Here is a 15472-nt window from a genome sequence, read left to right on the forward strand (position 1 = left end):
TAGGAAAGAAAAGAATCAATACTTCTGAGGTGGAAGGGACTGTAGGGCCCCTTCTCGTCATGAAACCAATAAGAAATTGAGGCTGAGAGGGGGGATGGACCCACCCAAGTGGTTGGAGTTCACTCATGGCAGATTTGGGGGCAGACCTGCCCTTTTGCCTTGTAGACTGATTTCCTGACACTACATCACTGCATTAAATGACTGAGTTGTCTAACAATGTCACCAATCTCTGTCCCCTTCCTGGTGCATTCTCTTTAGGGGTGTGGCTTATTTTGCAAAAGAGAGAAAATTCCCCACAAAGGGAGCTCTTATGGAGTGAGCTATACGTATAATGTCTAAATTAACCATGTTTTTGATAAGTATTGTGCATCTTAGAACAGAGAACTTCCTGAATAGGGACTGCATGCTTATTTCCCTGTTCTTGGGAATAACTGGGGTATAGGCTTGCTTGGGGGCAGAATCACAGAACATTCAGAAGGAGAATTTAAGTGGCCTTCAGCCTGGGGACCTGGACAGCCTGCTGAAGGCTGAATTTACAGTGACATGTTTTGGAAAGGGCAACTTAGGAGACATCGTAGGCCTGGTACTTTGTGATGGTCGATGCTCTTCTGTTTTTCTCCTGGGACAGGTAGTAGATTCGATTGGCCTCTGGGTAGGTGACTTTGCTGAGTGGGAGCTTGTAGATGGCCGGGTTGTTGGTTGTCAGGAGCAGGAAGGTGAGTGCTGAGAGGCAGAAGGGCCAGGTGCAGGGCGGTAATCCAAACTGGGGGGAGGGGGATCACAAGAGAAGCCTTGGTTACATCAGATGCCTGTGCTCGTCTCATCAGCCCTTCACAATCACCGAGGGTCCTGGGTGGAGGAGGGGAGGCTTTGTGGGCACTGAGCAGAATAATACTTAATTCATGACCAACATAAATCAAATCGTGCCATTGGGGTCAGTCTGCATTATAACAGGGAACACATATTCTTCAAAATGCAGCTACTGGAACCCTCTTATAATATGCCTTTATGTAGAAGACATATTTTGTCTTGGGTGTCTGGCCAGGCTCTACCTCTCACTTTAGGACTTGTGGCCGTTCCCCACCTTCTCCCAAAGCCCCTGTTGAAGGAACAGCATCGGCAGCCATTTTTTTGTTCAAAACATTTTTCTCTTTGGTCACGTCTGCTTGCACTAGAGATAAGCACCTGACCCAAATGCAGCTTCCCATAAGCAGGCTACCTGGGAATAGAATCCCTGTCTTGAGAATTTGAGCTAAGAGATACAGAGACTGTGTCCAAAGACTTGATCTGAAAAAACTAGAGAGCCAGCCAGTGCTGGGTGGATATTTGGTGGCCTCTGTGCAGCAGAAGAAACCCACCCCAGAGAGACACAGAAACAGAACAGACATATGGAGAGAGGCAGAGATGTCACATCCTAGTCCCAGGGAGCTGGAGATCAGGAGTAGCTACCTCTCTCCTCAAGGGCTCTCCCATTCCCAACAGCCTTTCTCATGATGTTCCCCTGTTTTTTATACCTTAAGATGCCTTGAGGCTTTTAAATACCACTCCCAACTCTTCATTTGAGATAACCTGGATAGCTTGTTAGCAAAGAGCCTACAAATTCAACTATGAAGTTGATCAAATCAATGCCCCTTCTCCCCCAAACATCCTTTTATCATAAGCAGTAAAAGCCTCAGGGAGTACCATTGAAGGAGTGATTCCAGTTGGTGTGTGTTCAAAGATGGCCCTGTTGGGTGGGACTTAAGGAGGAGCAATGACAGCCTGGTCCCAGAACTGTAGCCCTAAGGAACACCCGTGACTGAAGAATTCCACTCTGTGAGTCTTACCAAAGCCCTGCTAAGACTGCATAGGGTGTTTTGGAAAGCATCTCCTTCAAGTCCTGCAGTGGGAAGGATGTGGGCTGGGAGTTCCACAGATCCAAATCCAATTCTCAGCTCCGGTTACCTTGTTGGAGCCATTTCCTCTTTCTGACAACTATTTCCTCAACAGCAAAATAAGGGTAAAGATATCTACTCAGAGTTGGTGCCTAGTGCATACTAAGTGCTCAGTTAATGGTCCTCAGTTTGTGGTCATTGTCGTCAAGCAGAGGGCGGTGCTGTTGAAGATACGGGGCTGCACATGCAGGAGCCGATTAGAAAGCAAAACTGTGCAGCTCCTAAGTGCCCTCTTCTGTGGAGGCTTGAAGGGTCTCATGAATGTCATTCAACATTTTTATATCCTGTTCCTCAAGGAGACTGGAAATTCCTTCAGAGTGAATTAATAGCCTGCACTTTTTTTGTATCCCTGAGAGTGGGCAGTACAGTGTCTTAAACATAGTAGGCACACAGAAAATAAATATGATTTTGTTTTGAAAAATGTCTAGGTAGAGTGATATAACCTGTAACTTCTCTGCACAAGATGAAGGGGCCTGTTACCCTGTAAATTCCTATGATAAGGAACCAAAGTATCCCGTTTGCATCCCTTCTAGTACCTTGTCCAAGGAAGGCACATGACATGTATTTACTGGATGGACAGTTGGGTGAAAGGATGGGGGCAAGAAGAGGTGGGAAAGCCTGGGGCAGACAGGAGCCTCAGAGGCCAGGCTCCATCCTGTTTCTGATGGTCAGCTATCTAGCCCCAGCTCTAATGGATCCCATGCTGGGGACTCACTACCTTAGGGTTTCATTCATTCCGCATTTCTTGAGCACCTACTATGAGCTGGGCACTATAATAGGTACTAGAGATAAAGATAAGAATACAACCAGGCCCCTGTTCAGAAGGAGCGCAAGGACTGAAGGTGGAAGAGGACTGGCGTGTACTGGGCTAGTCACAATGTTGTCAAGTGTCATAGCAGATACGTACACAAAATGTGATGGGGCCCAGAAGAGGGACTTAGTCCACTAGGGGGCAGAGGATGGTATTATGGAAGTCCAATTCTATTGCTTAAAAAATTCCTTCCTATGTTCTGTCCAAACCACCCAGTTTCACTGAGGATGGAGGAAGGATTTAAACAGGGGTTAGTGGAATGCCCATCTCCACCTTCACCTGCAGGACCAACGGGACTTTTCCTGGTTGCCTATGTGAGCTGTGCCTTGAAACTTTATGGAGGGGGAGGCATCGACTGTAGCCTGAGCCCCGTGCGCTCTGCGATGGGGCCAGTGTCCCTCCTGTGTGTGTTTGGGGCTGGGCTGGCCATGTGGCTCCCCTGACCTCACACACCACCTGCACTGGGGCTCAGACAAAGAAGCGTTCTCAGACCGCTGCACAGGCCCTCAGCCGCCAGCTCTGGCTTCTCTCGGGCTTGGCTCCTGTCCTCCTGGAAGCCTTGCCTCGTGACTCCTGACTCCCTGGTAGTTGCTATGGGATGAACAAAGATGTACACTGGTCCACAAGCTACTTGGGTAGATGATCTAGAAACATAGGAACAAAATTAAATATGAAGATTTAAAACTAGTTGTAGAGGAGTTTGATTTGCAAGAAATTTACAAGAAACGAGTCTGATTTACAAGATAATGCTCTTCAGACTGTCCTTCTATACGGAGCCCCACTGGCCCGCTGACCACAGGATCTGATGGACCAGTGTTGACATTAACACTTTTGAGGCCCAGCTCTTTCTGTCTGCGGCTGTGGAAGAGGGAAGCGTGATTTGAGACATGAGGGATGGATTGCAAAGGGGTTCCTGGAGGAGGGGTTTGGGGAGCTGAGAGAATACAGGGGAGGGTGTAATGCACATTCCTAGCCCATGTTGACTCACCACAGATAATACGTTAGCCAGGGCAGCACCCAGGTAGGCTGCAAACAGAGCTGCAAAAGAACCAAGAAATAGTCAGGTGACTAAGAGTGCCTCGAGTTTACATATTCTCTCCCCATACGTTTTGTGCCACAAATGCTCTCTCAGGTTAAAAAAAATCGAGTTATGTTTCCGTTGCTTGGCAGCTTTGAAAAGTGTTAAATTCCATGCGAATTCTGGCACAACTAAGACAGCAGATGAACTTTGTTAAAAAGGACCAGAATTTAGCTGTTACAGTTCTCCTGGGTCCTACCACCTTGCATTCTAGCAAAGGAACATTTAGGAGCATGAACCATAAATGAACACTTTACTATACAGCCAAGGCACGTGAATCCCAGAACTCCCTGCTGTGATATTTCATCACAAGTGATTAACATAATGTGGGTTTCCAGAGAGGAACAGCATTCTTTAAGCTTGAGGAAGACCAAATACACCTACTGCCTCATCTTCTGGGCTTTGTGTGTGGAGGGTACCACTAGGCTGCCCACTGGGAAGACCCACGTGCTGGTGAGAGGTGAGGTTCCGCGAAAACGGGCCACAGTAATTGGGCTTTGCTTCTGAACTCTCACTTTCTCCACTTAAAGCATCCCAATGGTCCCTAGGATATTAACAGCAGCAAACCTTTATCAGAGAGTTACTGAGTGCCCTGACCGCGTTCTTCAGCATTCCTACAAGCATTATTTGAAGGTTCTATGGTTAATGTTTGGGCGCATAAGGTAAACTGCTGTATCTGATGTAAACTGCCCAATTCCACATATAAAGATTAATTTGCATAAGACTTGCGCTGTCGGAAAGTCCCAATCACCAGCACGGGAAGCAGCAATCACAGCAGACAGCCCACGGGCAGCAACCGAACAACCTCCACCTGAAAACTCTGTCTCCATGTGGCTGAACACTTAGTGTTCAGTGAAAATCGTTTTCAATGTACTAATGACTAAAGGACCATTCAAAACAGTTTAAAATTAAAACCCTTTTATAAAGCAAACACAGCCTCCCATTTATCTTTGCAGGACCAGCAGAATTTCCGCAGGGCGGTTTCCCTGTGCGCATGGACACCGGTGTCATCTGAGGTGGAAAGGGAATCCCGCCCGCAGTACCCACCGCAGGAGACGGCGAGGAGGTGCGTCTGCCAGGTGATGACGTAGAACATGCCTCCTATGGCGATGCAGGCCAGCGCGCTGTTGAAGCCACACAGCCCGAAGTAGATGGAGTCAAAGGGTGTCGCGAGAGTGAGGGCTGGGGGAGAAGACAGGCTGAGTGCTGTGCGGGTCGCGTGGGCCCACCCACTAGCCCACCAGTCCTCAACCCAGACCAGTTATCAACGCCAAAGTATGTAGAAAAAGGACTTCTGACTATTCAGTGAAAAAACATCTAAAGGAAAATAATGGCCTTAGTCACATGTGTATCAGTGGTTAAGCTGGTATGGGTACAAGAGACCCTTTTGAGTAATGATCTGAAGTCTGAGTGAGCAGTCCAGAGAAGGTCCCTTCCCTGCCAGAAAAAGGCGGGTTAACAGAACCTTCATGTTCTCTAATGGAGGACAAATGCTTCTTATCGTGATTAGACATAAGACTTAAAATATAAACATACCTGGAAGCAACTCCTCCCCAGCTTTTAATTTATACTGAGGTGGAAATGACTAACACCAGAGCTTTTCCTGAGGACAGCTTTTGCTCAGGGGAGCAGGAGGGCACCAGCATCCAAAATGGAAAGACAGGTGTAATGGAAGGAGGGAGCGTTTATAGGAATAAGCTGGTGGAGCACTGAAGACACATGGCACCATCTTCTTTGGAGCAGGCCCCAGATACAGCATCCTTACGGCTCATTAATAAGGGGCCTATTAATAATGACACTAACCTGCTAACATCCCCATGGCAGATCCGATCGCAGCATGCAAGCAAATAAGAGGTGACGATATGAACAAAGCTATGAGGAAAATGCCTCCAGTCCAGGGGTTATCGCAACCGTACACTTGGCCGATTCCAACAGGGATGGCTCTCAAAAGCTGCAGGTCCAAAGAGAGCACATGCAATTATGGAGGCAAAAGAGACAACTTGAAACTTGGCTGGAAAAGATTTGGGGCCAAACCCTCCACACTAATATTTTGCAACAGTTTTCCAAGATATTTTCAAATAGGTTCACTCTAAAAGGAACACAAGATTTATTGTTTTAATCTTAAGTTCTTAGAACAGTAAGGGGTTAAAATGTCATTTCCTTTATTTAGAAACATGAGTGTAAGGCACTAAACTCTCAGTGAAGAGAAACTGAATACTTCAAATGAGGGTGTTATTCATTAGAAAAGTAACAGATGTCTGACCAAAGTTGGGGTTGAAAAACTCTTGTAACATTTTTTTAAGCTAAAAATATGACTAGAAGGCTAAATATTAATTAGATGGAAAAATGGTCCTTTTTGTTTCCAAGAACAGCATGTCTGGGCTGTGGTCACGTTTGTGCAGTCGTCTGGGTGAGGAGCTGAACTTGTACCCACAGAGCATCCCCTGAGCAGGTGGTATCCTGGCATCTGTGGGTTTTATTGATAAACCTGTCACCTGGCTGATGGAGGAGCGCCCTGATGTGTTAGGCCTCCGTGTGTCTCAGGTAGCGGACCTGTGTGTGAATGAGAAAGGAAGGCCAGGGTCCAATGTCGAGTGGGCACTTGCACATGTACTCTGGAGTTTGGGAAAAGGATCCAGGGCACATGGGCTTCCCTAGCGACTGAGATTGGGTCCTGTGTTTTGGAAGTTTGGCCAAAGGCCGTTGAACAAAGAAACACTTACAGGAGGGGCTCTGGGCCCTGCTGGGATGCACCGGGGTCCGTCCTTCCCCTTGTGTATATTTCATGATGAGGCAGTTCTTCCCTCAGCCTAAGTCCTCTGAGGACTCCTCCTGGGGTGCAGGGGAGGGAGGTCCTGTAGCTCCAGGGCCCTCGCCCCACACGAGAGTGTGCAGGGACAGGACTGTAGGGTAGACTAGTGGGCAACCCTCTGCGCTCCATCCCCCGTTATCCCAGGACAGAGAACAGACTGGGCTCCGGCATCACCATGCAGGGGATGGCGGGACAGGCAGAGAGTTTGGTGCGGAGGCAGTGGTGCTGGGTCCTCTGGTCCCCAGCCAGTTGCACCCTCCAGCAGGCTCTCCCCTCGCCAAAGAGCAGAGGAGCTTGTGGGGCCTCAAAATCGTTGGGAGGTTTAGACCCTCTCTCTGACATCTACCACTTGTTTCCCCAAAACTCAAGGCTCTAGTTATAATTGTCAGAATGACAAAACATACTCACTATTACCATAATCCATTCAAAATTGGCCAGAAAGGTATTTCTTAAAGAATAACCACCAAACATTGAATTTGTCTTTCCTGGAAATTTGGGGGTTCTAAAGCATTTGTACAGTATTTTTCACTTTTTTCATTAAAAAAAATTCCCAGTTATCTTTTCAATTGAAAATGTGGTTTGGCGCATGCAGAATATCTTAAACTTGCCTTTTCTACCATCATTTCCCCATAGCACGCCAATTAGAGCAATTTTGACTTCAAAAGATACTTATTGGTTGAATGTCATGAAAGGGAAGCCTGAGGGGCTGAACTGCTAACAGCACCTTTTCTCACCTTTGGCTCATGAAGGTACACACACACACACACACACACACACACACACACACACACACACACACACATCAACAAGGATGGGGCTAATGTGAAAACGTCTCTTCCTAGATAATGCGTCTTGGACAAATGGAGGTCTCTTTCTGCCCCTCCATGCTGCTGTCTCCTTGAACTGTTCAGAGAAACTAGGCACCATTATTTCTGACACAAATTCCCTTCAACAAGCCCAGGTGGCTTTGTGGTTAGATGATGAATTGCCAATAACAAAGTTCAGAGTGAGCTCTAGCCTATGGAGTCATTTAGTGTAACAGAGAGTAGGGGGACCTCAGAGAAAATGTGCCCAGTTAGAAAAGAAGGCTGATGGGCATAGTTCTCCAGGCTGAATTAACGCTTTTAGGGTAGTTTCTTATTTAGTTTGGCAGACTTCCAGCGGCCAGCAGTATATACAGAATACTTGCAAAAAGCTTAAACATCTCTGTTATATAGATATTTCTTAGTGGAGCAACACTTGTGCTTTAAAGTGTGAGGATGCCCCAGAGAGCAAGGGGAAGCAGCTCCCCAGGCTGGAGCAGACTTGTCGAGCCAACAGATGGCAGCGTGTGTGATGTGCACGTCTTCAATGATTCAATGACATTGAATGAGAAAAAAAATACAGAGTCGCTTGGATTGAAACTGGAGTAAAGCATCAAGGAGGCTTTAAACACATGAAAGAATGCTCAACATCATTAATCATTAGAGAAATGACCTCCCTCACATGCACCCCAGGAGGAGTTCTCAGAGGACTTGGGCTGAGGGAAGAACTGCCTCATCATGAGAAATGAGAGAAATGCAAATCAATACTACAATGAGATATCATCTCACTCTGGTCAGAATGACCATCATCAAAAAATCTAGAAACAATAAATGCTGGAGAGGGTGTGGAGAAAAGGGAACACTCTTGCACTGCTAGCGGGAATGTAAATGGATACAGCCACTATGGGGAACAGTATGGGGGTTCCTTAAAAAACTGCAAATAGAACTACCATATGACCCAGCAATCCCACTACTGGGCATATACTCTGAGAAAACCATAATTCAAAAAGAGTCATGTACCAAAATGTTCATCGCAGCTCTATTTACAATAGCCAGGACATGGAAGCAACCTAAGTGTCCATCAGCAGATGAATGGATAAAGAAGATGTGGCACATATATACAATGGAATATTACTCAGCCATAAAAAGAAACGAAATTGAGTTATTTGTAGTGAGGTGGATGGACCTGGAGTCTGTCATACAGAGTGAAGTAAGTCAGAAGGAGAAAAATAAATACCATATGCTACCACACATATATGGAATCTAAGAAAAATAAAATGTCATGAAGAGCCTAGGGGTAGGACGGGAATAAAACACAGACCTACTAGAGCATGGACTTGAGGATATGGGGAGGGGGAAGGGTAAGCAGTGATGAAGTGAGAGAGGGGCAGGGACATATATACACTACCAAACGTAAAATAGATAGCTAGTGGGAAGCAGCTGCATAGCACAGGGAGATCAGCTTGGTGCTTTGTGACCACCTAGAGGGGTGGGATAGGGAGGGTGGGAGGGAGGGAGACGCAAGAAGGAAGAGATATGGGAACGTATGTATATGTATAACTGATTCACTTTGTTGTAAAGCAGAAACTAACACACCATTGTAAAGCAATTATACTCCAATAAAGATGTTAAAAAAAAAGTCTTAAAAAAAAAAAAAAGATAAAAGAGCCCAAGTCTAGGAGTCAGGAGGCGGGAGTTCTAGTCCTGACTTTGCTCCTCACTGATTAACCATGTGACCTCAGGCAGTCTCTTAACCTGGCCTTAGTCTCTCCCCCTGTGCTATGATAGGACAGTGTGTGGCCAAAAGTGGCCTTTTTAGCTCTTAAAAAGAGGAAAGAAAAAGCTGGTGGCTAGTGAGATATTGAGGTAGAGTGTCTCGCACTGCATAATTGGTAATAGTTGTGACTCATGGATGTTTCTGACATGCAAAATAAGTAAATGCCACTTTAACACTGCGTTTGGACAGTCGCTGCCCTTCCACCTTCCACGATACCTACCAGGGGCACTTGGACCTCCGACCAGGTGATATTGGGCATGGAGGAGGAGGGCTGCAGCAGCTTCGTGGGGAAGAAGAGGTTGTAGTGGCCCGTGGCTGCCAGGTACAGGGTCACTGCGATGTTAAAGGGCAGCGTGAAGACCGGGAGGTCCCACTTGCTGAAGATGGAGCCCAGGGCACTGGAGAGGATGGGGCTGAGGGCAGAAGCACAGGAGATGCTGTTCAAGACGCCCCCCTGGCCCTGACACTAGACTGAGTGGGTTTAGGGGGCCCCCCTGTGCCTTCCCAGGGAAAAGCAGCTGGCTGGCTCCCTCTCCTAGCCTGACTGGCCCTCGGCAGCTCCTGCCCTGGACCTCCTTCCTCTGGCCCTGCACAGCAACGGGGTGGATGTCCAGACTCAGCTTCAGAAGGAGGGCTTTCAGGGGAGGTCCTAAGGCAGGGAGTCCCAGAACTTCCCCGAAGAGCCGCATGGCTCCCTCTGCAGGCATGAGGAGAGGGCACCGGCTGGAGAAGGGGCTGATGCTGGGGGGAATCACACCCATTCCATCATTCAACAAATGTTTGTTGAGGAGCTGAGAGCACTCCTGGCCAGGGTGCCCTGTGATTTCTGCAGGTGAGGGAGGACCTGGAGCCTGGCCATCTGAGGGCTCTGGGCAGGGCTGGGCCTGCAGCGCACACTGGGAGGTTGTCCCCGTCTGGTCAGGGTGCCCAAGGACAGGGCAGCACTGGGGAAGCAGGAGGGACGGGAAGATTTCCAGACACGGACAGGACCCCGCAGTGTGGCTCTTAACCTCTGTGGGCCTCAGTTCTCTTCCCTGTGCTCTGCCGGGGTAGGACCAGGGGCTCTTTTAGATCTTACAAAACTGAAGAGTAAAGGAGGGTATGTAATGAGACGCTGTGTACAGATCACCTAGCACAGTGGTGCTGTTGCTGTATAACGTCAGTAATTATATCTAGCGGCTGTTTCTGAAGTGCAAGCTAAGGAAATGCTGCTTTAAACTCCAGTTTAGACAGACAGTCACGGAGTTGGGGTAGAAAGGCTGGCAGCCCTTGATCTACACCCACAGCCTCAGAAGCAAACTTACCAAGACACGGACATCACGATGACGGGGAATAGAAGCCACCAGTAATAGTCGCCTTTGTCCGAGAACACAGCCATCAGCAGCCCCACCAGCACCCCGTTGTAGCCGTGAAGTCCGGCTGCGATGGCGGACCTGTGGGGGAGGACTGGTGAAGAAGGGGTTCCCCGAGGCCTGACGCAGGGCACTGCCTTCTTGATTTTCCTTCTGAGTCAGGCTTTTCTCAGCTAGAGCCTGACCACATGCCCCTTCAAACCATCAACCCTTCACAGCCCCCTAGACAATGTGTGGTTGTTAAAAGTAACCAGGGGGGCTTCCCTGGTGGCGCAGTGGTTGAGAATCCGCCTGCCGATGCAGGAGACACGGGTTCGTGCCCTGGTCCGGGAAGATCCCACATGCCACGGAGCAACTGAGCCCGTGAGCCATGGCCGCTGGGCCTGCGCGTCCGGAGCCTGTGCTCCACAATGGGAGAGGCCACAGCAGTGAGAGGCCCGCATACCGCAAAAAAAAAAAAAAAAAAAAAAAAAAAAAAGTAACCAGGGAATGGTTGTTTGGAGTTGTTAGTGACCTTGTTTTGAGGGGCTTCTGAGCCGGGAGCCAGTCAGTGAGGATGGGAGGCTGGTGAATGTCCCCACGGGGAGCTACCTGTGGTCTCAGGCCTGGACCCTGGGTTTCCTGGGACTTACTTGTCCTGACTCAGGATGAGGGCTGTCAGGGTGGACACCACGGTGCCCAGGCAGCCCGAGATGGCCCACCAGGGGTTCTGGACGAAGAGGCCGAGGACGATGAGGATGCCACTGAGGGGATTGTTCACAAACATCACCTGGGATGTGCCCCGGAGGGCCCAGTCGACGAACTGGAACACTGGGGACTGGTCTGAAATGGAAGCAGTCAAGCAGTCAGTCAAGGCTCAGCTGTTACAGCTCTAGGCGAGGCCCCAGAGGACGAGGGGGTGAGGAAAGCTGGGCATCCAAGGTGGGTTCAGCTCCCTCCTGTCACCTGCCACAGAGGAGGGTGAACCAAGAACGTGAGGGGGCATCTGACTGTCCAGAAAACCCCTCAGACCCACAGAAGAGCTGTCTTTAGGTTGTCATTCAGGCAGTGGGTACCCTGTGCGACCTGTGCCCCCGTGAGAGTGGCGTGAATTTTCAAGAGGAGGGATCCAGAAAGAAAACTCTTGCAGCCCAGCAGGCATCCAACCCATGGCCTGAGGTCTGGAGGATTGCTAACGGGAACCGATTGGAATAGGAGACACGGCTCTCCCGTGATCCATCTCTAGGGCAGGCATTTTTCTAGAATGCTGGCTCTAGAATCCCAGTCCTACAATGTGACATTCTTTTTTTAAAAAAATTTTTTATTGGAGTATCGTTGCTTTGCAATGTTGTGTGCGATGTGACATTCTGAGGGGATATTTGAAAGCACATGATCGTTATGTTCAGAACTGAGAGCTTGCACACCTACATGTATTGGCATTTACATCCTGCGAGACTGCGTGTCTGTCATAAGAGTGAAACTCCTATCCTACCCTACCCTACCCTATACTATACTATCCTACCCTACCCTACCCTACCCTACCCTATCCTATCCTATCCTATCCTATCCTATCCTATCCTATCCTATCCTATCCTATCCTATTCATGGAAATGGGACTCAGTCTCATCTACAGAGATCTGTGCAGCGTGTTTCCTGGGGAAAGACCAGAGGGGACGTTTTTAGGGATAGGAGCAGGGGCTGCTCTCACGGAACCTTTACCTTTAAGTCCCTCTCCGCACTCCTTCATCTCTCCTGTGATGTACCCGAGGGATTTGCGGACCCTCTTCCCAATGGCGGCCAGGGAACTCTGAATCCAGGAAGTCTTGGAGATGCCTGTTTCTACCTTTATCTCGGAGCTCTCCTCCATGGTGTCCAGATCCTGTCCAGGGACAAGAGACGGGCAAGAAGCTCCCACATTCTGAGCCTCTCACACTGAGGAGTGACTTGCTTGCTTGGGGACAAGCTAAGATTTTCACTTGGTATTTAGTGAAATTGCTATTTAATCATTTTTGTTTCTGTAGACCAGAATATCTTTTGATTTGCTTGACCTTTTACCTCATTTAATATGGGCAACAGCCTTGCACAGTCAGCCCTCTGTATCATCTGTGGATTCAGCTAACTTCGGGTTACAAATATTAAAAAAAATTTTCCAGAAAGTTCCATAAAACTATACTTGAATTTGCTGCACACTGGTAACTTTTTACATAGCATTTACATTGTATTAGGTATTGTAAGTAATCTAGAGATGATTTAAAGTATTCCAGAGGATGTGCGTAGGTTATATGCAAATACTATGCCATTTTATGTAAAGGATTGAGCATCCACAGATTTTGGTACCCATTGGGGGTCCTGGAACCAATCCCCCATGACTGTAGTATAACAAGACAATATCGTTATCCTCATTCTGTGGATGAGGTCTCAGGCATGGATGGAGAGGTTCTTATTTGTAAAGGTCAAGGTCAAATGATAGTATTTAGATTTACCCACAGATTTTTAGATTTTTTTAAAAAACAAACATTACTTCTACTGTACCATACTCTTTCCAGAAGAAAGTATTCCCTCCCACCCCAGCATGTCTAGTCTTTAAAATTTAACTGTCCATAAAATTAAACAAGTAAATGTTCTGTTTTGAAAATTGGCACCAGCTTATTTCCTAAATGCTTGAATGCTGGATTCAGAGGAAGATGGATAAGAAATAATTAACATAAAAGAAACATGAAACTTTATAAAGTAAACTGAAAAGTAGACATCTTTATCCCACATAATTATGTTTCTGGAAATATGAACTCAAGAAAAGTTTGCCTAAATCAGAGGACGTCCTTTTCTGGACCTCAGCTCTCTACCTTGCTGCGGACTCTGTGATGTGGGCGCTGCCTCTGATTCGGGCCACTCTTTACTCACCAGCAACTCGACCGTGGGCTTCCGGTATTGGTGGGGAGAAGGGTCTTTGGTGCGCCTTTCCTGGTGTTCACCTTTTCCAAATACTGGAGTTGGCAGGGAGAACATCATCCGTTAGGACCTCTACCCTGGCACCTTAGCAGCAAATTTCCTGCAAGGCTCAAGTCGGAATACTCAGCACTTTCTACCCCAGTGAGGATGCCCCAGGCTCTTCGCCTGGGGCAGGAGGACACCCTCCTCTTCCACTGCACACACCCAATCGGGCAAGCTCTTTGGGGAAAAAAATGCACATCTTCATGTAAATTGGACATTTTACAAGAATTTAGGGAATTCAGAGACTCAGCTGACTTTTAGTTAAGAGGCTCTGATCTTGTTCAACTCCCCTATTTTTTAGGTGAGGAAACAAAGCTGTCTGTGAGCCCTGAACCCAGGGTTCTTTGCCCACATGAACACGAAGATTGGTATTTATGAGGCATTATTGCTCATAAAGCAGTAAGCTGACTGAACAATACGAGGTCTGTGTTCAAATTCTACTACAACTCTTTCCAGCTGGATGACCTCAGCTGTTTTGGCATTTTTAGGATGTATGTCTTAGAATTTTAGGTATTTTAGCAGCAGCTTCTTGTTGGATTAAGACAAGTGATATCCATGTTGTCACTTGAAACAGATTTTGGCATGTCCTTGTAATTCTAGAAAACTGTTATTAAGTGGCTCTGAATGAATTTTTCATTATTACAAGATAATTTATTTGTAAAGGTGAGTAATTTCAGAAAGTTTTTAAGTATCATGAAAGAAGGCCCTTGGAAGTTTTGCTGTTTATGCTATGGTGCCCTCTTGTGGTCAAGTGTGAGAATGGCCGTCTGGGCTCAGAATGCCCTGTATCTTCAGACGATTGGCCGTTCCGTCTGCATTCATGACATTTCAGGGCACCCAAACACTAGAAGAGATACGTCAATGGCTCTGTGCTCCCCCATCTGAAGGAGCAGGGACTGCAAATTCCAGTGTGGTTGGGAAGTTACACTATGCAAGAGAAACAAATTAAGGAAGTTTGAAAGGAAGAGTAGGAAGCCAAGAGGATGACTCTAGACCCTGAGGCTAGTGGGTTTGATATCCTGATGGATTCTCTGCTTCTGTCTGAAGCGCCAGCTCTTCAGCAGCTTCCGCCAACCCGACTCCCAGGCTCCTTTGCGTGGGGCTCTCCGCTAGGCCCTCTTTCACCCCAGCCCCCACCACTATCCTAAGAATATGTTTGCAGGAAGATTGTTAACTTTTTGAGGCAAACTATGCATTCTTCCTGAGGATGCCCCGGGGCCTCTGTCAAACACAAACTCCTGGACTAAAGGGGTCCTTGATTTAATTCAGTGCCCTCTCCCCAGTGTATGAGGTTTTCCCAGACCACCCCAGGCCATTTCTCTGGCTGGCTACTTTGGTATAAAACAACGAGGCTCAGACAAACTGAGGCAAGAAAGTCATATGCTTCTGGGAAGCATGTGATACTGTAAAAGGACGCTAACCCAGGAATCAGTTTTATCCCTGCCATGCCCTCACCAGCTGTGTGACCCTGGGCAAGTCGCCTCCCTTCTCTGGAGGGCAAAGTTATTATTATTATTATTTTTTGCGGTACGCGGGCCTCTCACTGTTGTGGCCTCTCCCGTTGCGGAGCACAGGCTCCGGACGTGCAGGCTCAGCGGCCATGGCTCACGGGCCCAGCCGCTCCGCGGCATGTGGGATCTTCCTGGACCGGGTCACGGACCCATGTCCCCTGCATCGGCAGGCGGACTCTCAACCACTGCGCCACCAGGGAAGCCCTCTGGAGGGCAAAGTTAGATTGCCCCTCTGCCCTGGGTCTTCATGACGCTGCTCCCACCATGCATCTGACTGGGGAGACCCCCACTTGACCCCCACACCCCTCCCCCGCTGCCAGCTCTTCCCTGTTTGAGACAACATGTCCTCAGCATCCAAATTCAAGTTTCTGGCTTCCCCGCTTTGGCTGCCCTCTGGACCCTCCTCTTGGCCTTTGGGAGCCCC

At 48.0% G+C, this 15472-nt stretch overlaps 1 protein-coding gene across 1 annotated transcript in view; it reads right to left on the bottom strand.

Moving 5' to 3' along the window:
• Positions 1–562: 562 nt before the first annotated feature.
• The window catches only part of SLC14A2 (solute carrier family 14 member 2), a 61217-nt gene continuing 46307 nt past the window's right edge, over positions 563–15472 (bottom strand). The window contains exons 12-20 of the mRNA XM_059041022.2: positions 13448–13530; positions 12266–12425; positions 11200–11389; positions 10520–10648; positions 9436–9628; positions 5627–5774; positions 4871–5005; positions 3734–3783; positions 563–763 (exon numbers count right to left, since the gene is read on the bottom strand). Coding sequence (XP_058897005.2) covers positions 563–763; positions 3734–3783; positions 4871–5005; positions 5627–5774; positions 9436–9628; positions 10520–10648; positions 11200–11389; positions 12266–12425; positions 13448–13530 — 1289 coding nt within the window. The remainder of the gene's footprint in view (positions 764–3733; positions 3784–4870; positions 5006–5626; positions 5775–9435; positions 9629–10519; positions 10649–11199; positions 11390–12265; positions 12426–13447; positions 13531–15472) is intronic.

Source organism: Kogia breviceps, chromosome 15, assembly GCF_026419965.1.
Source record: "Kogia breviceps isolate mKogBre1 chromosome 15, mKogBre1 haplotype 1, whole genome shotgun sequence".
NCBI classification, from domain to species: Eukaryota; Metazoa; Chordata; class Mammalia; order Artiodactyla; family Physeteridae; genus Kogia; species Kogia breviceps.